General features: G+C 40.8%; 1 protein-coding gene across 1 annotated transcript in view; it reads left to right on the plus strand.

Moving 5' to 3' along the window:
- DSCAM (DS cell adhesion molecule) overlaps positions 1-27037 on the plus strand; it is a gene marked incomplete at its 5' end in the record, with an annotated part of 312828 nt that overhangs the window by 137129 nt on the left and 148662 nt on the right. The window contains 4 exons of the mRNA XM_008068451.1: positions 16347-16543; positions 17673-17769; positions 18383-18511; positions 25948-26115. Of these exons, the coding sequence (XP_008066642.1) occupies positions 16347-16543; positions 17673-17769; positions 18383-18511; positions 25948-26115 (591 nt within the window). The remainder of the gene's footprint in view (positions 1-16346; positions 16544-17672; positions 17770-18382; positions 18512-25947; positions 26116-27037) is intronic.

The following is a 27037-nucleotide window of genomic DNA, read 5'->3' on the forward strand; positions in this document are numbered from 1 at the left end:
GATATAACGTTTACAATATTTACCACATTCATTAATATTTTCTTTAGAACCTACATAAGTGAAATTTTCTTTTAAGCATGTTTTATTTATTACCCAGGCTTTATAAAAACCACACTACATATTTAAATTTTTTAAATCTTCATGATACTATTATCGTAGCACTGTTTTATTGTTGCTGTTTTTTTCTTATGGTCCTTGCCTGTATACATATATATGAAAAGTTCTTTAGCCTTAGAAGAACGTATAATGTAGTCAGAAAACCAAGTCATGGATGCAGATATTAATTTTAAAAAAATAACTAATATTACAAACACTTTTTAGTCTACAAAGAACTTTGCATGGATTTGATTTTGTAGTATCTCTATATGCAGTTAGGCATCACCATTGCACTCATTTGACAGATGATTCGGGACATAAATGCTCAATTGTATAGCTTATGAATTGGTAGAGCCAAAAAACCTCGAAGTCAGCTCTTCTGATTCCAAGTCCTTCCATGAAACTCACATAGGGCACTAGAGATTAAGGCTCTGTATGATGAGTGGGTGGGAGGTGGCACAATGAACAGATCTAAAGCAGTGGTTCCCACACTTTACCGTGCACCATAATTCCCTGGGTAATTGTGTGTGTGTGTGTTGGAGTCTCACTCTGTTGCCCAGACTGGAGTGCAGTGGCACACTCACGGTCACCCTGCTGGGCTCTTGCAATCCTTCTGTCTCAGCCTTCCAAGTAACTGGAACTATAGGTGTGTGCTGCCACCCCCAGCTAATTTTTTAAAATTTATTGTAGGGGCAACATTTCACCAAGTTGCCCAGGCTGGTCTTGAACCCGCCAGCTCAGGCAACCCATTTGCCTCAGCCTCCTAAAGTGCTGGGATTACAGGCTGAGCCACCGACCCCAGCCCCTGGGTGATTCTTCAAACAGATTTGGGGATCCCAGAATTTCCATTTCTACAAGTTTCCAGGTGATGGTAGTTCGGGGCTGTGTAATATTTCTTTGTATGAATACAAATATTAACTAGAAAAAAGAATAACTAATATTATAAACACTTTATGGTTTACAAAGGACTTTGCATGTTTTTGAGTTTGTAGCTTCTCTATATTGAGGTAAACATCACCATTGTACCCATTTGACAGATGATTTATACCATTAATACCCATCTAATTTTATAGCTTATGAATTGGCTTTTAGAGTTTATTAATTTATTTGCTTGAATACAAATAAATATTATACAGTCATAAAAAAACAATAGGCACAGTATTTATTTTGTAGATACCATAAAAATATAATACAGAATGACAAAAGGAGGATACAAAATGCAGACAATTTGATGCTATGCAATTCAAAAACAGGCAAGCCTATACTAGATTGTTTATGAATCCCTACACGGGTGGGAAAAGTATGGACTACATGGGTTAAAATTCTGACTCCACCACTTACTACCTGTGTGACCTTAAATTAGTCATTCAGCTTCTCTGTGTCTCAATTTCTGTACTCATAAAATTGGGGGTAATTGTAGCACCTATCTTTTAGGGTTTCTGTAAAGACTAAAAGCTAATACAGTTTTCAGTGTAGGACTTATTACAGTTGACTGTAATTGTCATCACCATTATTACACTAGATGTTTTTAGAGGGCATTTTATGTCTTGATACCAGCACAGGCAATTGATAAAGCAGGCAGGCAAAAACTGGTACAAATCCCGATAACCAAATAAGAAAACATACAAGCATCATAGGCAAATCGGTGGAAGCATATTGTTAATAGACAAATTATGGGAAATGAATATTGACACAGGCGGAGACCACATAATCAGAGTGGCTTTAAGGAAAAGGCAAAACTTCAGAAATGAAAAATATAATGAGATTATAGGGTTAGAGACAATATCTAAATTCTGGGCATTGGTTCATTTTGAACAAGAATTTTCAAGTGGAGGAAATCCCTGGGATACCATGAAGAGGAAGGTAACAGGAGCACAGCTTTCAGGACACATGGTTTTAAATTCCAGGGAGCCACAGACAGTGCTGTTACAGCCAGTAATACAGACAAAATGTGGTGTAAGTCACCACCCCATTAAGTGTTCATGGGGTGATGACTTATCTTCTCTCTCTTTGTTTCTTCATGAAAAACACCTGTACGTAAGGTACCTGCTCAAAAGTTAGAACAAGACTTTGGACCTGACTATGCTGTGTATACATTCCTAAACCATGTGGAGACTGCTCTTTCTGTCTCCATGAAAACTGCTTACCTTCTAAAAACTGTGTCTGACTGAATACTTTATGGGGTGAGGGAGAGGGGTATGGCTGAGTGAAAAACCACTTCCAAGCTCCTGCAAAGGGTTGCTGGCAATACAACAACTTCATTGGACTGAGGCTTGTATTTCTCATGATCTTTTCTATGGGCCACCTGGGTATCCTGATGACATCAGGGCAGGTTTCCCTGGAGCAGGTTATCAGATACAAACACACACACACACACACACACACACACACACACACACACACACACACACACACTCAGGATTGGTGCACCCAAAACAGAAGCCACCATTCTTTTATAATCTAGTATCATAGTGGTGAAGTATGGGAGGGGACCATACAAGGGTTTGAATAACAGGAGGTGGGGTTGCTCAGGGTGATCTTGGGGACTGGTTAACATAGCTCATAATTTATTTTTTCCAACTAATATTCTGAATCTCACTTACCCAGTTTTTCATTGATGACATGGTCTATTTTTTGCAATATTTTTATTTCTTTTTTACTATTGTTAACAGGAAATCAAAGTCTAGTTAGTATTTCATTTTTTTCTACGTTATTAGGAAGTTTTCTTACTGTGCAAAATATAGCATCTATGTACATGACTAGACAGACCAAAAAAAAAAAAAAAAAGAAATGACCTGCCTATCTCCATGTGAATTGGAGGAAAATACTACTTTTAACATCTTTTGGTTAATATTCATAGTTGACTTGCAAAATAGATCAACTTTCTTCCAATAATGTGGCTTGAAACAACTTCAGAGTGAATATATTATGAACCCTAAATGTTCTTGCTCTTTCCCCTGACACATTTAATCATGTCAGAGGCCCTGGTAAGGCTGCCAAGAAGTGAAGATGTTGTCATTCTTGTTAAAGCTTAACATCAAATATAGCCCACTCTAGCTTGGAAACATGAATTTGATTAATGGTTATAATCAAAGCAACTTCATTATGTAAGCATCATAACCCAGCTGAGGAAGTATTTTAGTATGTGCTAAGAATTTATTAATTCTTGGCTGGAGAAATCATTTTCTTTATAGGGATTAGAGTTGCCCAGTAGGCAACCTCACTTGCTAAAACTTTCATGAACAATAAGTATTTGGACAGGAGGAATTTTTGATTCTGTAGCAGTGATAATCACACTTTGTGTTTCTGCGGGGCCTTTCTTCCGACACCCTCAGTGGGCTCCACTAACATAATCTCATTAATCCTCATTATAGCAGTAGGAGGTTACAGGTCTCATTGTTCTTACAGATGAGGAAACGGAGATGAAACTGAAAGGCTGAGACCACAAACGGGGAAAATGCCGCTTGGTCTTTGAATGGTTAGAGGAGAAACAGGCAGAAAATCACAAGTCATTTTCTCTAGCAAAGTTCCACAGACTTTTTAAAGAATCATGCTTTATACATCCATGTTTGCAATAACTAAAAAATCAGCCCAAGTTTCATCAACAGATGACCAGATAAAGAAAATAGACACACTAAGGCTTAAAAAGGAAGGAGGTTCTTTCTTAGGCTCTAAAAGGGATGCACCTCAGGACATTATGCTGGGTAAAGTAAGCCAGTAACAAAAGGACAAATACCGTGTGATTCCTCTTATGTGACATCCCTAATGTGTTCAAATTCATAGAGGCAGAAAGTAGAATGGTATGTGTCAGGGGCTGGGGGACTGGGAAAAGTGAGGGGTGAGAGTTGTTGTTTAAGAGGTACCAAGTTTCATTTTGGGAAGATGAAAAAGTTTGGAGGATGAATCATAGCAAATGCTGTACAACAATGTGAATGTACTTCATGCCACTTGAAATGATTAAAATGGCAAATTTTATGTTATGCTTATTTTTTAAAGAAAGAGGAAAGAAAAAAAGAAAAGAAGGAAGGAAGAAGGGAGGGAGGGAAGGAAGGAAGGAAGGAAGGAAGGAAGGAAGGAAGGAAGGAAGGAAGGAAGGAAGGAAGGAAGGAAAATACATGCTCCTGAGGAGGAGTATGTATTTTCTGTGACTGGGAAAATACTCATGGGTTTTTTTGTTGGTCCCCAGGTGATGTAGACAATAGGAACCACAGGTATAATGAAAGATAATGTTGATGGGTTGATTGTCTTGGGTTGATGTTGACTGAAAGGGCATTAACCACTTCTATCATTAAGGTTTGTCTCGATATGCATTGTCTTTGTGATGGGAATAGCTGGCTCCCCACTCCACTTTCTATATTGTGGTTAGTCATGTCTAAGTCTTACACTGGAGGCTGGCCCCTCCTCAGTGCTTCTTCCTCCCTCCTCCCCCCCCAGGGTAATCAGGCTGCTTCTCTCTACCAGGAACAGCAGTGGTTATCTAGGAAGCAGGATACTTTATTGGCATTCAGGGACAGCATCATGAACATGTGACCAGTGCAGGCCCATAAGGCTTTATAATGAGGTTTCATGTTCTGCAGCTACCATCTTGAAATTCTTAATAATTTTATCTTTGAAATTGGATTTTGCAAGTGAAGTCTGATGAGACGACAGAACATAAAAGAAGATGCAGAGCTGTAGCTGCCATATTATCCTTCCTCCCAACACCTCCCCAGAATAGATTCTCAGTTGTCTGCTCTCCCATGTCTAGGGCCCCAGGCCTCCCCATTCCTACATCCACCCAACAATAACTGTGGTCACCAGCACCATGGCGACCTAGGTAAGTCACCAGGTGCACCTGGTAAGGGATGGGGCTTGTAGCATTTCAGGGTGAGCCAGTCCTCCCTGACACCATAGATCTTGCTGAGGACAACTCAGCAGGGTGAGTCTCCAAGTAACTGGGGGTCACCCATCCAATTGGGAGAGGACTGACTCAATATTCCCACACTGGTCTGGCTATGTTGCATCAGTCTGGAGGGTGCAATCTCAGCACAGACAAGTATGTATGCCAAGTCACGGGACCATGTCCAGGTGCCAAGGCAGGTTGACACTTGCCCAGCTGGTATCCTCATGGCAGAAGAAGTGAGACATTAAATAGAAGATAAAAACCATCATGGCACAGAGAGAGGGAAAGAGGAAGAAGGAGAAGGAGAGGGAGAGGAAGAGGAGGAGGAGTGGGAGAAACACTGAAGAACCAAAGGGGAAAAGAAAACTTTATGTTTTAGAACTCTGATGTCTTATTTTCCTGCTTTTTGACCAAAGAAAGTTCCACACTTTCATTTTGTGCTGGATCCTGCAAATTAGGTAGCTGGTCCTGCCTGCGTAATCCTATAAGTATGTAACAGACTTGCATGAAAAGTTGAGATCCTCCCTTGCAGTTGAAGAAAACGAACTATCAAGGACTTCATGGGGAATTTCTTCTAAACGGACTCAGCCCCAGACTAAGGAGCTTCCAAGGATTCTGCTGGATATTCCCTGTGGTCAGATGCTCTGTGCTCTGTGGACTGGCCTCGGCCTCTTCCCCTATAGTTAAGCAAAAAGGCTTTTCACTGGGAACCAGAAGACTTGGGCTCTCCTAGACATTCCACTTACTGAATGCTTGGCTTTAAGGTAGTTTTTTACTTTCTCTATCCTGTTTTATTTTAGGTAAATGGAATTAAGTATTCCCTCTCTACTGAGAATATATATGTTGCTATGAGATCATACATGTGAAAGTGATCTGAAACTTGAAAGCACATGGAGGACAGACCTATTACTTGCTTATTGTGCTATGAACCTTGGCCTGTTTAGCATCCCAGACCCCAGAGGAAGGAAGAAAGGAGAAGAGAGAGAAGGGAAGGAGAGATCCATCACCTTGGGGTGAAGATAACTTTGCTGTATTACTTCCATGGTGATAACGATTTTGTAAAAACCTTAATAGATGATATGCAGCTTTGAATTAGGGATAAAAGAGAGGCAAATGAAACAGGTCTAGTATTTTCTAGTCTTCACTCCAGTTCTCTTTTCTTGCTTAGACATTAAGGGGAAAGGGGAGAAAATATCAAGTATACAATTAATTCCAAAGTTCTCTTATATTCAAATCTTTACTTTTGCCCCTTCATAACAAGTTTAGTGTCTGGTCTTTCTTTAACTGTCTGCACAAACATCTGTCAATATTAATATAAATTAAATGAATCTTCTGGGAATGTTATTCCTACATCTCTCACTTGTATTTGTAGTATAATGTAGAATTTTTCTAAAATAGCACTTATATGTCTTGGGTCATGCCTATAGCTAGTATTTTTATCCCATCATGTTGTTATATGGATTAAATCATGCCCTTGGCCTGTCAGGAATGGGACTGCATAGCAGCAGGTGGGTGGTGGGTGAGCGAGCGAAGCTTCATCTGTATTTACAGCCACTTCCCATCACTCCATTACCACCTGAGCTCTGCCTTCTGTCACTTCAGCAGTGGCATTAGATTCTCATAGGAGCACAAACCCTATTGTGAACTGCCCATGTGAGGGATCTAGGTTGCACGTTCCTTATGAGACTCTAATGCCTGATGATCTGAGGTGGAGCTGAGGTGGTGGTGCTAGTGCTGGGTAGCCACTGCAAATACAGATGAATATTAGCAGTGTGGTTTGACTGCACAGAGACCATAATAAATCAGTTGCTTGCAGACTCATATCAAAACCCTATCAGCGAGTGGCAAGTGAGTTGAGGTACTTCAGCTGTACAGCTGCATCTGGTAGCAGGTTTTACGACTGAATTCAACACTTATTTTAGTCCACCCATGGCCTGCCCATTGTTTTATTTACCACTTCCATCAGCACCTCTTTTATTTAATGGTGAGTTGCATAATTATTTCATTACATATTACAATGTAATGATAATAGAAACAAAGTGCACAATAAATGTTATGCACTTGAATCATCCTGAAACCATCCTTCTCTTTGACCTATGGAAAAATTGTCTTCCATGAAACCAGTCCCTGATGGTTTTTGGTATAGGTTAAATACCTATATAATACATGGGAAAGTTCCTATCACACAGTTAGCATTCATAGAAATTAGTTATTGTTGTCATTATGATATTGTGAAAGAAATAAAAAGAGAGAGAAAAGGATGATTGAGAAGAAGAAAGAAAAAGGAAAAATGAAGTGAAAGGAACAGAAGAAGGAAGAAAAAGAGGGAGGGAGAGAGGGAAGGAAGGAGGGAAAGAAAGAACAAAATGGAAAGAGAGAGGAAAAGGCAATTATGTGGACAAGGCCATGGAGATTCTCTGGCTGAGTTGTTTCAACCCAGGCTGTATATTAGGATTGTTCAGGAAATGTTAAATAAATACACACATGAGCCCTACCCCTGGAGCCTCTGACTCCATTGTTCTGTGATGAAGTCTCAGCATTTGACTATTTCACAGGCTCCCTGGGTGATTCTGAGACTCAGCCCAGGTTGAGAGCGCCTGATCCCATTTAGCACTCCTCTGAGTCAGAGAAAACTGAGGCCCAGAGCAGTCAACGGTCCTGCCCACTCAGGGCGACACTAGACTGGTGCCAGGCTCCTTGTCCTAGGCTCCTTCCTCACCTCCTCCTTTGATATGACATGTATGAGAAGGTCACCATGCTAACTCAAGGGTTACCAGATCCCATGTCACATCTGCAGGTTGGAACGTGGCAGTCGTTTTCTCTGGGACACAATAGGCCCCAGGGGTCTCCACCAGGAACAACAGAATCCAGAGAGTTGGCAGCCATTCTAAAGTCTGATCTTTAAGACACTCACTGATTTCTGTTTTTACCTACGATCATTTTAAAGTAGAATAATGAATATCATGTATTCAGTAAATTTTGATTTACTGATAACAGTGAAAATATATTTTGATTCAGATTTGTGCATGAAACTGTTTAATGTGGAATCTAGGCTATGGGCATATGTCTGTTCAGCTTTCTGTATATTTAATTTTTTTTAAATAAAATGTTAAGGGGATATAAAATTAAAGTAGTTGAAAGAGTAGCTTAATAAATGTGTTCATGTCTCAGAACATCTCACTCCCTCCACCTCCCACCTGGAAACTCTAGTATCTCCCAGTTTCCCATGTTGGGCACTGGGCAGCTTTGTTTTTGCTTTTATTGCCCAAGCTGGAGTGCAGTGGCACACTCACAGCCAACACAGCCTTGGCCTGCTGGGCTTAGGCAATCCTTCCTCCTCAACCTTCCAAATTGCTGGAATTATAGATGCACACCACCATGGGGCGCTCTTTCAAATGAGAAATGTACTCAAAATTGAGAAGTGTTTTTTGCAAAGTAAAATGGGAAAATTATAAACAAAACAGAGGTCTATGATTTAGTTGAAATATTTAGATATGTATCCCATATAGAGTGCAATAATATAGCTTGAAAGAAAAAGAAAGAAAGAGAGAAAGAAAGAGAAAGAAAGAAAGAGAGAGAAAGAGAGAGAGAGAGAGAGAAAGAAAGAAAGAAAGAAAGAAAGAAAGAAAGAAAGAAAGAAAGAAAGAAAGAAAGAAAGAAAGAAAAGAAAGACCTCATCCTTGGCCTCACACCCTCCTGCCACCTTCCATGCTAAAACACAGAAAGTCCTAGACAATCCAGGATAGTTGACCACTCTCCATATTGGGAATGTTATTGGTTTCCGAATAGAACCCACTAATGTCAAGTCCTGTTCAACATTTGCATTTGGACCTTTGAGTCCCTTTCATTTCTCTATAAAATGAAAGGATTGAATCAGATGATCATGGCAGGAATCTTGTCTTGTTAGAAGTTATGCAGGTTGCTTCATACCTTCTCTTGTTTTCTTTCTAGTGGTATTTTCAGCAGAGCTGGGAAGGAACAAAAAGCATGAACTATATTAGGATGAATTTTGTTTTATTGGCAGAATCAGTAAAAGACTTGAGAGTAACATTAGAACTAATCTTAGTATCAGTGATTTACTTATATAAATTTCTATGTTTACATATATTTTTGTTAAAAAAATCAAATGTGTTAATTTATCACTGAATCACTTATCAGAACATACAGTGATACACTGTATTTTAAGTTTTACTTTCACAAATAAGGTTAGTTATTACTCTTACATTAAACTCTCTGACTTTTCAAAGTTTCTAGTATGACGGAAATACCATTTAACATTACTAAATTCTCCCAAATAGTGTTCTGATGAATGCTTCACAATTAGCTATTGGTAGAAGCTCTGATTTCTAGCATTTTCCAATTTCAGTTGTGTAAATACTCCCACCATTGCTACTTTCAAGCTAAATAGGTAGTATGGATACATGGCAGAGTTGGGCAGAGGAAGGCAGAATTGGGTAGAGGTAGGCAGAGTTGGGCAGATGTGCCCAATCAGCTCTCCCTGACCAATGGCTGCAACTACACTAAACCACATTTTTTTATGCTGTAAGTAAGTAGGTCAGATGATGCTTCTTTATGGCATAAGAAGACAGATTTGCTTAGCTTTAAAGGTGCTGTTAGATAATATCATGGTGTATGAAGGAAATTATAAACTGGTATTTCATAATGTAAAACAGTACCTTCCTTCACAGGTAATGTTACAGGAGAGGCATATAGCACACATTCTTTGGATACAGCCATCATGGGTCTACATTTCTCTTGGACCTGCTGACAGGGTTTGCCCACAGCCTCTTCTTGGTACCAATCCCTGTTTAATTACCCCATTCATTTGTTACACTTCAGAAATCCTCGCAGAAAAAGCTGCTGCACTGACATGTTGTCATCTCTCAGCACCCATGACTGTGACAAGTGAAAAGGTCATGCCTTCAAACATTAGCATTGCAAAGAAGCCATTATAATGATTCATTTTTAAAAATCCTTTCGACTATTTCTTTAAAGGACCGAGAATGCTTGAGTGGGATAGGAGAACACGGGCTAGTCAGAATACTTCTGTCTAAGTGCTAAATTGGTTTACAAGGGCTACAGCACTTATTTTGGTGGAGTGCTCTTTTTTTTTTTTTTGAATTGGAGTCTCACTCTTGTTGCCCAGGTGGGAGTGCAGTGGCACACTCATGGCCACCGCAGCCTTGACCTGCTGGGCTTAGGCGATCTTCCTCCTCATCCTTCCAAGTAGCTGGAACTACAGACGCACACTACCACGGAGGTGCTCTTTCAAAGGAGAAATGTGCTCAAAATTGAGAAGTGTTTTTTGCAAAGTAGAATGGGAGAATTATAAACAAAACAAAGATCTATGATTTTGCTGAAATATTTAGATATGTATTCCATATAGAGTGCAATAATGAAGCTTGTAACTGAAAGAGGAAAGTAAGAGAGAAAGAGAGAGAGAGAGAGAGAGAGAAAAGAAAAGAAAAGACAAAAAAAGAGTACTTAAAGCAATGCTACAACTTTGGAGAGCAGTTCTTTCAGTTATTTGTTTTAAGATACTAGGAAATTGCATTCCAGGGGAACACCTTGTGTTCATCACTCTTCTGCATAGCAACTCCTAAGATAGGACAGAAACCGCTATTTCAGGATCAGCTCACTTTCATAGGAAAATAAGCAGTGAGTGTTAAAATACCCTGGACTTGGAAAGAGATCACACCTACCATGTCCTCACAGGATATCTGTGGGTTTTGTTGTTGTTGTCTTACCATTTTACAGATGTATTTTCCTTTTTACAAACACTGCACAGTAGAATATCTGTCCCACAGTCTTGAGATACCCATGAGACTAGGAGTTGTTAAACATGGCTTGATTTCCAAAGCATAGTTTTGTGACCAGAGTTTCTATGCTCTAAGCATAAGAATGTTGCAGAAATCAGGGCCCTCATCAGGGATCCAGGAGAAAACAGGAGGCACCTTTCAAAGTTAGATAGTATGTGGATGTAACAGTTTTGATTCATGTTCTCTGTCTTTGAGAGAAAGAATTAAAAGTAAATGTTTTCTTCTTCTTGGGCCTACAATGCATTTATTGACATACGCAGTTTAGATCACTTTGGTTGGCTTTTAGATTTCTGATTATTATGAGCTAGCCCTCAGCCCTTATGAGAAAAAGAAATTGATTAGTGGATTTGAGACCAAATAGAAGGTGTCACCACCCAGAGATCCTCAGTTGTGGCAGCTTCACAGTGAGCCTGGGATTTCTATAGCCAGTAAGCGTCCAGCTGGAAAAGAAAAGATGCCATCTCACCTTTTTCTTTGGGTTCTTTTCTCATATGGTTGAAGGGAACATTCTTTTTCCTCACCGTAAGCTATGAATCTTAACAACCTCTCCTCCCTTCTCTTCTCTCCTCAGTCTTCTTACCTAGGTAATGCAAAATGCCACTGCCACTTGGTCAAACAATGCAGCAATTTTTCAAAATGTTAACCATAAAATTGCCATATCACCCAGTAGTTCCACTTCTAGGAATCTACCCATAAAAAATGAAAAACATATGCCCACAAAGTAACTTACACAAAAATGTTTATAGCATAATTATCCATCATAGCCCCAAAGTGGAAACATCCCCAAATTGCATCAATAGGTGAGTGGATAAACACAATGCAGTATATCCATGCAATGGAATTGGAATATTATTCGGCAATAAGAGGGAACATAGTACTGATACACACTATAATATGAATGAAACTTGAAAACATTTTGCTTAGTGAAAAATAAAAATCCAGAAAGCTAGACATAAAAGAATACATGTACAGATAGAAAAGAAGACAGAAAATATATAGTAAATGTCCAGCAATGCCAATATAGGGACAACATAGATTAGTGATTGCCTAGAACTTGAGGTAGAAAAGGAAAGAGACTGAAAATGGGCAGGAGGAATTTTGGGGGGGTAATGTAAATTCTCTAAGATTTGATGCATTATACAACTCTATATACTTGTATTTGGTTTGTAATGGTGTATATGTATGTATATGTGTTGGTAATATAAATATACTCATATTAGGTTGAATAGTATCCTCCCAAAATTCCTGTCTACCTAGAGCCTTGGAATATGACCTTATGTAAAAATAGAGTCTTTGCAAATATAAATAGTTAAAATGAGTCATACTGCATTAGGGTAGGTTCTAAATCCAGTGAGTGATATCCTTATAAGAGGTCTACGTGAGGACAGAGAAACATGCAAGGAAGATAAAATGCAGAGGCTGAATTTATGCTACCACAAGCCATGGAATACATGGAATCACTGGAAGCTTGAACAGGCAAGAAAGGTGCTCCTCTGAACTTTGGTGGGAGGATGGCTCTGCTGTCGCTTTGATTTTGGACTTAGGGTATCCAAAACTGTGAGAAAAGAAATTTATGTTACTGTAAGCTAACCAGCATCTGGCAGTTTTTTATAGCCATCCTAAAAGCTACTACAATATTAAGTGTATGACTGAATCGTACACTTAGAACAGGTGGATTTTATGGTACGATATTATACCTCAATAAAGCTGTTAATAAAAATAAACACTTTTTATTTTAAAAACTAGAAAAATGGAGGTATCAGAATTGATGGTTAGAAATAGTAGAGCTAGCTTTGCTAATTCTCAGAAATGCTGGAAGGAAAATCTCCCAATGGTTGTGGGCAGCTCTACTTGAAATGCAGGACTCATGGCGCCTCCTTCCTCAGTCACCAATTTTTCGCCATATCTTGTTACTCGTTCAGTGCTGTGTGCTACATCTCTGCCACATAGCTGCTGACTCTGGAGAAACTCCCAAGCATAGATTCTTCCATGGGTGTTCAGGCTGCAGACCTAGTAGTATTTTATCTTTGTGGTGTGTGTCACAAACCTCTCTGGTAAGTCATGGGTGATGAAGTGACCTAGCATGTGCCAGTCTTAAAGGAAACCATAGTATTTCTAAGGTGAAGTGCCCAGAGAACCCTGGAGGGCTTATGATGAAGGCAGTCAGGAACGCAGTGTGATATTGACCTTGGAAATGAGGGGGCAATGTTTCTTATGACTGGGGAAATGAGGTTTAAAAAAAAGTACAAATACAGATTTTTATTTTATTTAAGATGTGGGGTACAAGTTTGGGCTTCCCACTGGCCCTCACTTCCCCTTGTTTAGGATCAGGTACCCTCAGTGATGTTATCTGCCCCCCCGCTTAACCCAGCAGTATCCCACTACTGCCAATCACTTTCTTGTGGTATTGTGATAAGTGTTCAGGGCTCACATGTGAGTGAGAACATGTGGTACTCAGTTCTTTGTTTCTGTGATAGATCACTGAGTATGATAGACTCTAAATCCATCCAAGTTTCTACAAAGTCCATAATTTTGTCCTTCTTATATGGCTGCATAATATTCCATTGTGTATATGTACCACTTTTAAAAAATCTACTCCATTTTCAATGGCTATCCTGGTTGGTTTAATGTTTATGCTATTGTGAATAGTGCATCAGTAAATATGTGTGCACAGATATCTTTTTTGTAGAATGATTTGAATTCCTCCAGGTATATTCCCATAAAGGGGATTGCTTGGTCATATGGAAGGTCAATTTCTAGATCTTTTAAAAAATCACCACACTTTTTTGTAGAGGTTGTTCTAGTTTACATTTCTACCAGCAATGTAGAAGCATTCCCTTTTCTCTACACCTGCACCAGCATCTGTTGTTTTTTGATTTATTAATCATGGCCATCCTGACTGGTGATGGGTGGCATATTAATGTGGTTTTAATTTACATTTCTCTGATTAGTGAGACTGAGCATTTTTTCACCTATCTTTTGGCTTTTGGTATGTCTTCTTTTAAGAAGTGTCTGTTCATGTCTATTGCCCACTTTTTAATAGGGTTGTTTGTTTTTTTCTTTCAGCTCATTTGAGTACCTTATAGATCCTGGATAGTAGGCCTTTGTCAGACATATAGTTAGCAAATATTTCTTCCCCATTCTGTGGTCTGTTTCCGTATTTTCTTGATGATTCCTTTTGCTTTGAAAAAGATAGAGATTCCAGAAGCAAAACCTTTACTTCTCAACCAATTCATCTTTAACAAAGCCACCAATAGCAACCACTGGGGAGAGGAGACTCTCTTCAGTAAGTGTTGCTGGGAAAACTGACTGACCACATGCAAAAGAATGAAACAAGACCTCTACCTATTATCATACATAAAAGTCAACTATACATGGATCAAAGAGCTAAACATTAAACCATAAACTATAAGAATCTTAGAGCTGCTGGAGAGGGTATGGCGAAAAGGAAACACTTCTACACTGTTGGTGGGAGTGTAAACTAGTGCAACCTCTGTGGAAAGTAGTGTGGCGATTCCTAAAAGCTCTAAATACCAACCTCCCATATGACCCCGCAATCCCCCTACTGTGAATATATCCTGAAGAACTCAAATCACTCTATAAAAAAGATACCTGCACACGTATGTTTATCGCAGCATTGTTCACAATAGCAAGAACCTGGAAGCAACCATGCTGCCCATCAAAAGAGGACTGGATTTTTAAAATGTGGTACATATACATGATGGAATACTATGCAGCCATAAAAAAGAACAAAATCATGAATTTCACAGCAACCTGGATGGAACTAGAGTCTATAATACTGAGTGACCTCTCACAGAAACAAAGATCTGAGTATCACATGTTCTCACTCATATAATAGACCTTAAACATCCAATGTAATACTATAAGAAAATGACTGACAGTAGTGGGAAACTATGGGGGGGAGGGAGATGGGATTAACGGTAGCAAATATCTGTCTGGGGACGGGGAAACACCTCTTATCAACAGGGTGCCTGAATGAAACGTATTTGTATACCTAACCCTTAACTGTACCCCACAATATCATAATAAAAAATATTGATTAAAAAAAAGAATCTTAGAAGATGCAGGAGACACCCTTATTCACATTGGAATAGGCAGCCAATACTTGATTATAACCCCAAAAGTGTATGCCACTTTTGAGATAAAATAGACAAGTGGGGCCTCATCAAATATAGGTTTTTAAAAATAAACTTTCTAATTCTTTTTGAACATCCTGTTCCTTTATCATGTTTTAAAAATATCTTTAAACATGTCATGCATAGTTATTTTGTAGTCTGTACCTGAAAATTCTATCATCTGAAGTCCTAGGAGGCTGCTTCTCAATCAAGTGGTTGTTTTCTCGTGTGTTTTGTAGTTTTCATTTGTGAGCTCATGTTCAGCAGAGCTTTACCTAGGTAGATTCCAGCAAACCTGCACAGAGGACACATTCTTCTAGAATGTGTTGCTTTTTCTAGGCTCCTTGGACCAATTACCAAACTAGGATCACCTTCATGTTAATTCTTTAGCATGAATTTGACTCCAAACCTATGTAGAGTCAGGTGAGATACAAATTATCAGAGGAGAGATTTTTTTCCCCTACATTCACAACACAAGCCAAGGCAGTTTTCTATTCCCTTTGATATTTATGGAATTTTTTTCTTATATACTTTCTCTCAAGATAGAGTCCTATGAAGAGCCTGGCCTCACTTTTAACTCCCTGCCTCTCAGGTCATCAAAGCTCCAACATCAAATTACCTCTGGTTTTACAATATCAATTTTTGTTTTTGGTTGCTGGTTTCTCTTTCACTTTCTTTTAAGCTTACTATGCATTTAAAAAGTGTTTGTTATATGCTGTCTAGAATTTCTAGGTAAGTTATAGAATTAGGGTAGGGTCTTACATTATCCATTGTCAAGAATAGGAGTCTACATTTTAATTTTGAGGTGGGAAAAGGGAACTTGAAAAGCTTCACAAATAAAAACTTTATATTTTCACAGTCAACTGGGGATGGGATTCTTTGCTGAAAGTTATACAAAAAGAACAGGTTTGAGGTCTTGAAGTGACAGGTAAAAATCTGCATTGTTTACAGTAACTGTGGGAAATGAAGAGGGTGAGAAGTAATTATAAGGATTGGTTAGCAACGGTTAAGAATAATGACTAATAATGAATGTTTATTGTGGAAAACAGATAATTACAGAAGGAGCATTATCTTCAATGTTAAGTATTCCTTCTAGACCAGACAGCAAGTATCTGTGTGTTTTAAGGGACATAGGAACACAAATCCCAGGACCCAGGTCTGCCCTCAACTGGATTGAAAAAGAGCGACATCTTTGGATGTGAAAACCCATGGCAATTTCTGCCTAGGTTTCATAGAGTCAAGTTTCATTTTTCTGCCATCTGCACTCTATTTTGTTCATGATTCTTGCTCCGAAGTTCTTGAATAAATTTATTTCAAGGAAGCATGATTCACCTGAGTGTTATGCTAGAGACAACCTCTTGATTTGCTGACCCCTGCTTTGCTGACCTAGTTGTGTCCCTTTTGGTTTTTCAGTTCCTGCGATGATAACATCCTATCCAAATACCACCCTGGCCACTCAGGGTCAAAAGAAGGAGATGAGCTGCACAGCCCATGGTGAGAAGCCTATTATAGTCCGCTGGGAGAAAGAGGATCGAATCATTAACCCCGAAATGGCTCGTTATCTTGTCTCCACCAAGGAAGTGGGTGAGGAGGTGATTTCGACTCTGCAGGTAAAAGCATGACAAAGACTACACAATGGAATCTAACTTTATTGGAAGAATAAGTCTGTCCTTTCACATTAATGAATGTGTGTGAGTGATAAATAACAAATAATCTTTAGGAATTATTTTTTAAAATACCATTTCCCTCCCTTCTCACACAGCAAGATCACTGGGTAGGCTTCAAAAAAATGCTTTGTCTTAAGCATTGTTAAGAGTAGGATTATAATGAACACAGTAGGGAACCCAACTGCAATTAAAAAAGTGAGAAATAGGGTTTTTTAATGACAGTTAATCCTGGAGGAATGACAGCCTATGCTGTGCATGTGTTTTAACTTCCTGTAAAAAGAAAAATAGGATGGGCATTGGGACAAAATATGTTATCATAAAAACATTTTGCTTCTTAGGAAAAATCCAAAGTAAGAAAATTCTCTCATTAATACAAGATCACAAAAGCTAGAAACAAATGTTGGTTTCTCTTATATTTTTTAGTACTTAACTGAGCTATGCTTTTACTATGGGGAAGAGGAAGAATGCTGTAACATACACATGGGAGCAGGAAAAAAAAAAACCCTTCTTTGAAAAGCTTACCTTGGTTCTCTTACAAGGGTCCAATCCTGGAATCCTTCTAGAACAGGACTCTGGTGAGGGTTGTGCCGGCCTCAAACCCGGACTGTGGCATTTATAGATCAGATTCTTTAGGCATGGTGGCTTTGGATGCTCTAAAGGCATACCATGAAACAAAAATGTATTTGTGAACTATATATCAACTTGACCATGACATTCTATATAAATGTCATAAACTGCAGCTGATATGGAGAGCATACATGTGTACTTATTCATCTGTATGCTCACAACTGTGGCAATATAATTTGTCCTCAGAGGAGTATGTATGTGTGTAAGTTAGTGTGAGTGAGCGTGTATGGGTGTGTGGGAGTATGTGTGTGTCAGTGTGAGTGAATGTGTTTGGTTGTGTGTGCATATGGGTGACTGTGTATGTGGGGTTGTTGGTGTGTCTATGTGAGTGTGCATATGTGTATGCTGTCGTGGCCAGAGAGGCAAAAAAGTGGAGAGAGAGTTTCACAGCCAAAAGCTATACTGGCTACTGAAGAATATGAATTTCTATCTGTTTTACACATAGATTTTGCCAACAGTGAGAGAAGATTCTGGTTTCTTCTCCTGCCATGCTATCAATTCTTACGGAGAGGACCGTGGGATAATTCAGCTCACAGTGCAAGGTAGGAAGAAGTTAGCCCAAGAAAACAACAAACACCAAGACTTGGTACAGGAAGTTTATGTCCAGCTCCAGGAGTCTGTTTGGTCTCATCTGGCCATAAAGTACTTCCCAATCCTTGGGAAATTTTGAATATGCGCAACCTTGGTGCTAAAGCAATATTCTGCAGTGTCTGTATATCACAGTGTAGCCACCAAACAGGAAAAAAAGTCCTTCCACGGCTAAGAGAGATGACAAGTTAATGGTAGTTGTGCTGAGTGCATGAAAGCACAGTGGTATACTTCCTTTCGCAAGTTTTGGAATCCGTATTTTAGGCAATTAGAATAAAAAGAAAAGTTTCACATTGGGGCCAAGGTATGTTTTGAGTTAGAGATCCAAACTAGAATAGTGACAGTCATACCCTCCAGGCTTGGCCCAGTTCTGCAAGTGCCATGAAAATCGAAAGTCTTGGGAAAGTGAAGTTTCTTCTCCATGAAATGTGATTAGGAAAAAAAAAAGTCTCCCAATAAAAAGTGTCTGTCCCTTTTTAATGCTGACAAATCATTTGTGAGAAATATCAGTGTTTTATGTCTAACCTCTGTTTGAACTAACCCCGGTTCTTTGTGTTGCTGGCGCAGAGCCCCCAGACCCTCCCGAGATTGAAATCAAAGATGTGAAAGCACGCACAATTACGCTCAGGTGGACCATGGGGTTTGATGGGAACAGCCCCATCACAGGCTATGATATTGAATGCAAAAACAAATCAGGTAAGTTCCTGATTCCTCCAGCTTTGTGTCCACTCCAAAAATCCTTTTGGTTTCCTTTTGTATTTATTTTACCTATATGAACACACGAAAACTCAGAGAGTGCCCTACAACTGGCGAACTGCCCTCTACAGCTTCCTTCTGTGGAAGTAGAGTTACGGGTTGAGGCCCAGTTTTGCCCCTTTCATTGGAAGCCAACCCAGACCTCAGTCTTGAGTCTCACTGGCCTCTTTGGCCTTACTTCCACCCATAGGCACACGGGCAGCTGCTGACAGATCCAGGTCCCTTTTGTCCCCTTCTCTATCTCTCCTACTTCCCTCACTACCCAATTCCCTGCTGTGTGACCAATCTAGAGCATGAACCCACATCTTGCACCCAAGTACTGAGCTCTACCTGTGCCTGGTGTCTGTAATAACAGCAATGCATGTGGTGGTAGTTTGTGCAGAAAAAAAGAGAGCTCACTCTGCAGCAATGTCTGGGAAATGTCTGGGGACTACTAGTGACACCGACTACTGCCCCCCCGGGAGCGCTCAGCCCACAGCCCATAAATAAAATTGACCCCCTTGTCAGAACCACGGTAGGTGTGCCCACTGAGCATCTTCCAGGGACAATGCCAAAGCCATTCTGAACTTTACAATCCATCAGGCAAGGGTAGAATATCTCTGCTGTGGCCTCTAGATGGAATTTTTACTGTGTCTCATAAAAGATACGAGGAATTCGAGCACTATCAGCATGGGAAGGGTTAATAAAATTCTTAGAGGCCACAAAAGTGACCTTATTCTTTACTTCGTGGGCACTGCACATTATTTCTGATTACACGGTTGTGACTGATTTAGTATCCTTTGAGCTGAAGCTGTTGTAAAAAATCAAGCTGAAGGCAGCTGGGAAAAGCAGGTCGGGAAAGAGGAAACATTTCAGCATGAGCATGCTAGGGCCAGGGCCAGAGAATGATGCCAGGTGCACTACCAGGGGTGCTGAGAATGGTTATTTAGAAAGTTGGGAAAGCAGAATTTGAAGATTAAGAAGACAGTGGATCAAATCAAGACTAATGTTGTGAGAAAGAGTATCTGAGATGTGATTTGTTGGAAATATACCTAAGGAAAGAGGAGGCAGCGCAGAAGCAAGGCCTGGTGACCAGGGAGGGTACACACAAGACAGTGCTGAGCCAAACAGAGGGTATGACAGGAACTGGAACAAACAGGCTTTCCGAGGACCCAGGGAGGGCAGGATGGCATTGCCCTTGTTCTAAATAAATATAATTAAAAGTTCTGAGATACAAGTCTTGACATTAAAAAGAATGTTTCATAGGTGAGACAAACATATTCCAGTAGAGACTGGCTCCTGGAAACTGAGGGTAGTAATGAGATCTCGGGAGAAACACACATGCGCATTTGGCGGGGGGGACAGGACCCCTAGAGGGCAGGGATGGCCCTCTGTCCCTCTGGCTGAACACTGGCTTCAGGGCTGTAGCCTGCCCTTGCCCTTGGCGCCAGAGTACACAGGTGAACTTTCCTGGAAGAGCAGCTCAGGCCCTCCCCTGTTTTCAAGGAGGATGGGCTATTGCCAGGTGCTGGTAATGGCCCGAGGCTCAGCAAGAGATTTGGGATCAAGCCTGGGCAGGATCTGCTGCTGACCCATATTGTAGCAGCTCTGCACCCTCATCTGCTGGCCTTCTTTCTGCTGGTCTCATCTATGACATGGGTAACCTCAGTACTCACCTAAAAGACGGTGACAAGCATCCCTAGAGGCCACCATTGCCCTCTGGTGGAAGGCCTGTCATCCCTAGGCCACACTGTTACTGTCCCCTCCTTGGTGCTCACACAGCTCCATGTGTCTTCATTAGCCTATGTCTTCATTGGCCTTTCAATCGGGTCATCATATATATATCTTTGTGATTACTGATTGATTTATAGATTCATGCATTTCACCTCCACCAGGCCAAAAGCTCCTTGGGGCTCCCTGAGCCTAGTAGGTCTATTTTTACCCAGTCCATTTCTCCAACACCCAGCATCGCACCTAACAAGTGGAGACACTCAACAAACACATGATTTACACTCATTGAGAAGAAAATACATGTGAAACATGTTACTTATTGCCCAGTACATCATCAACACCTAATAAGTGGTAGCTTTTAGTATTGCTCAAACACACATGAAAATTCTTAGTTAGTTGGGTTAGTTGAACTACCTGGCCACCATCTAAGGATCATCAGCATCTCTCCATTCTTCCGTACATTTCTCAAAGGCAGGGACTCTGACTGTGTGATCCCAGATTCCCCAGCGTCTAACACAAAGTCTGTCATGTGAAGACAGATAATTATTGCATTTAATTTACATGCACTCGAAATCTAAAAATCATCTTTATTTTCAAAAGCATCTTTAAATGTATACGCTGATCAGGCTCTGCATACAGTAGAAAAGCCTTTTTTGGTCTATAAAGCTGGGTATAATCAGGATTGGGGGGGATAGTTTCCATTGTTCATGCTCTATTTGAACTAGAGACAGGGCCCACTGGTGTGGCTAAGATGTTTATGAAGCCTCGGAACTAGGTGTTTGAGGGTGTGAATGGGTCCCAAAAGAGTTATTGGGGAAAAGCCTATGGGACAGGCAGATCCAACTCCCACACCAAACCCCTATAGAACCTCCAATACTTTCAGTTCAGAAGGCCTGGGAGGAAGGAGTCATACTGATAGTGGTGGCAACTGTACTCACTGCTGCAGGAGAGGTGGTATTCAGCATGTTCATGTACCAGTTCCTTATGCAATAGGTTTCTGGTATACAAATTACAATTATAACTTAAATGAGTGTCATTTATAGTCTGAGCACAAAGAAAACTGGACCTTCAAGTAACAGCCTAAACATCACTTTTTCCCAGATGTCTTCCCTGATCATCTATTCTCCTTCTCTACTCCATCTCTACTCATAGCACCCTGTATGCCTTCGACCATTTGATGGGATGGTGACTTAATTTCATATCTGATCCCCCCAACCAAGAATTTCTTCCCTAGTAACCCCTGAGGGTAGGGATTGTGTCTGACAAATTCTGTGCCATGTCCCTGCACCCCACATAGTGCCTGACACATATACTAGACTCGTAATAAACATTAGTTGAATTATTGACTCTCAATTCCCATCTTGGCCAATAATGTAATCATCCCCAAAAGATGCTTTCCTCTACTTTTCATTAATTATTTAAGTGCAATGTATTACCCATGTTGTAAAGCACTTCACGTATTAATGGTGAGAACTTCTTCAAGTGATCATTCAGTCTATACTCAAACAATTCCAGAAACAGAAATTCACTAACCTCAAGAAAGCACAACTCTGCCTTTGGCCAGCTGTGACTGCTACACGTTCTTACATTTATGGCACCAAGATCGACTTTCCTGAATCAGAGGCTTTCTTCTGACTTTTCTGAAGCCAGTGGCTTTCTTCCTACCTCTAAACCCTTTGGCCAAATGACAGCCCTTCCAGTATCTGAAAACAGATGACTCTCCTTGGTTTACTGTTTGCAGAAAACTTAAAACATCCCGAGTCCCTTCACTTATATCTCCTATGACCATCTCCCAACACTCCCACTCTGATCTTGCCCAGTGGCAATGTCCCAGGTGTCAACTGGCCAGCACAGGCACAGTGGAGAAGCTGCCTCCTTCATTCAGAATATCCTTCTTCTCCTGTCACCCACAATGCCATGGGTTGCTTTGGTTGTCATGTTTCTTGGTTTCCAGTGACCACTGCTTCTCCTCTACATGGACACCAAGAGCCCCTCTAACAATCCCAGCATCTTGTCCTCGGGACCCCACAGTGGATCAATCTGCAGTTGGCTGCAGTTTGCCTCCCCTTCTTTGGAAAGCAGCTTGCCTGTCCCATGTCTGGTCTTTGGGCACCTCCCTCCTCTCCACTGTGCCTTACAGATCTCCAGGTGGGCTCCAGCACCTTGGCAAGCTCCTTCATAGCCCGGAATATAACCATCCACACCAGAAAGCACAAATTGGTATGCAGACAGTGCTCTCTTCTAGTCCATCCCCTCTCTCATACATCCCATCCTTTTTCACCCTGAGGACTGTTATCCTTGGTGGAGAAGAAGACAGATTGAAAGGGGCTTTTCCTGTGTTCCCAGATCTCCTTTCAATTAGCCAGCACAGTGGACTTGGTCTTTCTTTGAACTGCCTCTTAATTTTTAAGACTTTTCTGTAATTCTGTCTCCAGAACTTATGGTCATCCTCACTTGTTCTGGTCTTTGGTATCTAATAGCACTTTATACAAAGTTCATCCTCTTACATTTGTCATTGATGATCTGCCACCCTCCAGGCTTGGGTGTTTGACCCCCACGGTGAGTTCACTAGGGTACCCAGTGCAATTGTTGTGACTCCTGTGGGTCCTGTGGGTCTTCTGTGGGTCCTGTAGGTCTTTCCCCACAGGAGTTATCTGGAATTGCAGAGGCAAGAGTGAGACTTTGAATATACTCACCCACTTATGCCACTGGTGTCTCTGGGACAAGCCATGGAAGCCTGCTGACCTTTGCAATGAATGCTTCTGACAACTGCTTTTTAAGCCAGGCTACAAGTCTGATCCTACACAGATCTCTCAGTCTTACTTCTTGCAAACCCATAGATGCTACGATAATTCTTGGATAAAGTTCCCTTCTCTTGCGTTTGACCAAAATGTTGATCTGCGTTGCTCTTCCTCATCAGTAAGCCAAGTCAGGAACTTTTTCCAAAGTCTTCTAAGCATATGAGATTTCCAGCAGATGTCTGGAAATATTGACATCTTCTGTCTTTAGGTGTCCTCAGAGAATATGCAAAGGTCATGTGCTAGAGGAAAATGACCTTGATCTTGGGAATAACATAGGTGAGGTCAAATTCCAACCCTGCTTCTTACCAGCTATGTTAACTGGGCCTGAGTTACGTGACCTTCAAAAAATATATAAAAATCCCTACTCAGGCAAGGTTTTAAAAACATTTAATCAAATAAAACATTGCATCCAAACTGTACATAATGACCCAGGCAGTGAGACATGTTGAAAGTACCAGTTTCTCGATACCATTCTGATTCAGTGCATCTGAAAGCACGGTTGTCAAAAAGCCCCAAGGTGCTTCCAATGCACTCACAGATTTGGGGACCACAGAAGTCATGTTTTAAAACACCTAGCATAGCACCTTGAATGGGGGATAAAATTGAAAACTGAGGTATACATATAACTAGGAGGAATGTACCATAGACAAGGTAAAGAAACTCCCATTTTGGCCTGACACTGCAGTTTACACATGTAATTCTAGTGCTTTGCGAGGCAGAGATGGGAGGATCTCTTGAGACCAGGAGTTTGAGACCAGCCTGAGTGAGACTCATCTCTAGAAAAAAAAATTTTTAATAAAAATTAATTTTAAAAGAGAAACTTCAGAGGAGAGGATCACAAACAGAGGTATAACATGGACATGCAAAAGCCTGAGGATGCAAGTGTGAGTGGGAACTATTTATTAAAGCTACAGACAGGAAAGGTGAGGGAAGAAATTGGGGGGATTTGTAACAGGTCTTCTGACCCAGCAGGGAGCAGGGGTGGTGTTTTCTAGAGGGAAAAAGCAAATACAGCATCAAAGAGGGTTTATTAGTCACACACTGGAATACTGTTGAACAAAGGTATTAGTTACTGAGGTGTGGGTTGTGCTGGAGGAACCTGTAGGGCTAGCAAAGAGGGAGTTGTTTCTTCCCTGCCTTGGTCTCTCATATCCCTTGGATTGGTGAGAGGGGAAGGTGGTCAGTAGACATTCCAATGTCTCTTCAGGCTGTCAGCCACCTCCCAGACAAAACCTCCAGTAAGGATGACTGTGTCTTCATATGCCCTGTCAGTTCCAGAAACTTCCATGTCTCCTGAGCAGAGCCATCAGCCACCACATGTATCTGCTTCCTCCCAGGGTTAGGTAGCAGGTTTCTCTGCATCTTGCAGTGTCTGAGACTCCTCCTATCATCCTAAATGTCTTCTCTAGGAAAGCCTGGCTTTCTCTCTATGAGACAAGGCTCATAGGCATGTATCATTCTCTTAATGCACAAGTTCTTCCCTCATTTGTATTCTATTGAATTACATTCTTTCCCTCCTTCATCATTTGTATTTTTTTTTCTATTGAATCTTCTCATTCTGTGTCATGTTCTTCTGTCTCTGGGCTTCTTGATTCAAATGATGTCTTTTCTCCTGTGAGACTAACTGTGATTTTCTGTTATTTTCCACTTCCTGAGAAGTTACAGTATTCAAAAGCATTCTTTAAGCCACACATTTTTTTTCAAGTCTAGAAAATCTCTTGCATTTATGTTTATCTCTAGACAGAGCAGATTCCCAGACTGCCATTAGTATAACAAAATGAATGAACCCGTTTCCAAGTTTCAGAGGTCCCTACATTTGCTGTTTATTCATCTATTAAGTATGGATTTATTATTTGTCTACTAGGTACCAGGCACTGTGTTATTATTAGGGAGATAAAACAATATGGTGGGTGTGGCCTCCACCCTCCACTAGAGCTTAGAATCCAGCAAGGAACACAGTCTATCCATGAAAGACTTATCTGTGTGATGGATACCACCAAAGAGGACTCTGGGTAGGGTCTCTCACCACTGTCTTGGGGGCCTCTTTGTTCTTCCACAACCAACACCAGCTCCTGACCACCCACCTCCCATCCACGACTGCCCAAACTCTTTTGATATAAACATCATTATTGACATTCTCATCCCTGGTGGATACCCTCACATCACCAGGAACAAACAGTCACAAATTTAATGGTGACATTTCACACTAGGCAGATGCTGCTGTTAAAATTAGCTGTGGCTGAAAATAATTTATACAACAAAGAAGTTGACACTGAATGATTTCAAAAATTAGAACTGAGAAATATATTTGGTAAGCAGGGTTTATTCTGTATATTGAGAATGGTTTATGTGTGATTATCTCATTTTTACCACTCTTTATTTGGGGAAGAAGGGATCTGATGATTTGAGGTTTTGCTGGTTTTTAAATGCTTTTTAGAACATGGAGTGGGGGGGAGGGTGGCGGAGAAGAGTGCTGTCCAAACCATAGTTTGTCCTGTACAATGGGTACGTACAAGTGGCCGTTTTCCACTCCACCGACATGAGCTTCCACTACTTAAATTTCTCGTCCAAGATCTCCCCAAACTGGCCAAATCTGTGCTTCCTCCGTTGTCCCTCCCTGAACTCAGCTCACCTGCCACCCTTTGTCCTCACAGCATGGATAATGAGTGTGGAATGTCACTCCCCCTCTCATGGCCAACTCTGCCAGAAAACTGGGAACAGTGCATTGAGAAATCACTTGGATTGTAATTTTTCTTTCTTTTCTTCTTCCTTTTTAAAAAAAATTCCTACTTGTGAACTTTCAAAGGCAGTGAAAAAAAACTCACGTCTCTATCTCTTCTTTTTTGAAAAAACAAAACCCAAAAGACTCCTGGGATTCTGCTCAGAGAACCAAAGATGTTTCCCCTCAGCTGAACTCGGCCACCATCATTGATATCCACCCTTCCTCCACCTACAGCATCCGCATGTACGCCAAGAACCGGATTGGCAAGAGCGAACCCAGCAACGAGCTCACCATCACGGCAGACGAGGCAGGTACGTACGGCTGGGCGGAATCTCGCTCTGGAGGAGCCTGGGAGCTAACTCTTCAGGGCTCAGATGCTGAAATGCAGAAGTAGACCTTTGCCCGTGCCGGGTGGAGGTCTTTGATGCGAGCTCTCTATGGTTCTGTGCCCTAGAAAAGACGCAGACAGTGCTCTGCATCTTACTTTGAAGGCACTGCTCTTCAAATAGGATTTAGTTCAAGTTTCTCACACCCAAGACTTAAAAGAAAGATGTATGAGGCTAACAATCTGGTGAGATTCAAAGAATCACACCGTTTTACAATTCCTTTGTTTGGACACATGAATCCAGGTTGACAGGAGAACCAAGAGTGTGTTTCTTGCCTAAGCCTCTGTGAAGTCCAGTGTGGGAGGGAGGGAGGAACGTCTAACTAGGAAACCACAAGCACAGGTCCTGTAGCAGGGAAGGTGGAAAGGGGAATAGATTATTTTATTGACTAGAAATATCAATATTTTAAAATAAATTTTATTGCTCTTCTTCCTATTATAAAGAATTCTATACTCAGTGTTGAAAATTCAGAAAATAGAGATAAGCATCTACACAGGTGCAGAAGGGTAACCACACCCCTTAACACTGTGGTCCTCTCGTGGAGACTGGGAGTGAAATGAATTGGTACAGAGGACTGAGCAATTAGGCAGTGGTCCAGGGATGCTGTCAACCCATTTCCTGGCAGAAGGAGAGAAAGTCACATCCTTGGGCTTCTCTGAGAAAGAAAGACTAGGAGCCTATCTACGCCTGGTTCATTTCTAGGAAGGAAAGGAATGCTGAGCTCCCAAAGCTACTTCTTCTTTTTCTGCCCATCATCAGAGCTAGTCAGCCATTCTTTTTTTTTTTATTATTTTTGAGTTGGAGTCTCACTCTGTCGCCTAGACTGGAGTGCAGTGGCCGCTCCCGG

This window comes from Carlito syrichta, unplaced genomic scaffold (assembly GCF_000164805.1).
Source record: "Carlito syrichta isolate Samal-C Ts95f unplaced genomic scaffold, Tarsius_syrichta-2.0.1 Scaffold310954, whole genome shotgun sequence".
NCBI classification, from domain to species: domain Eukaryota; kingdom Metazoa; phylum Chordata; class Mammalia; order Primates; family Tarsiidae; genus Carlito; species Carlito syrichta.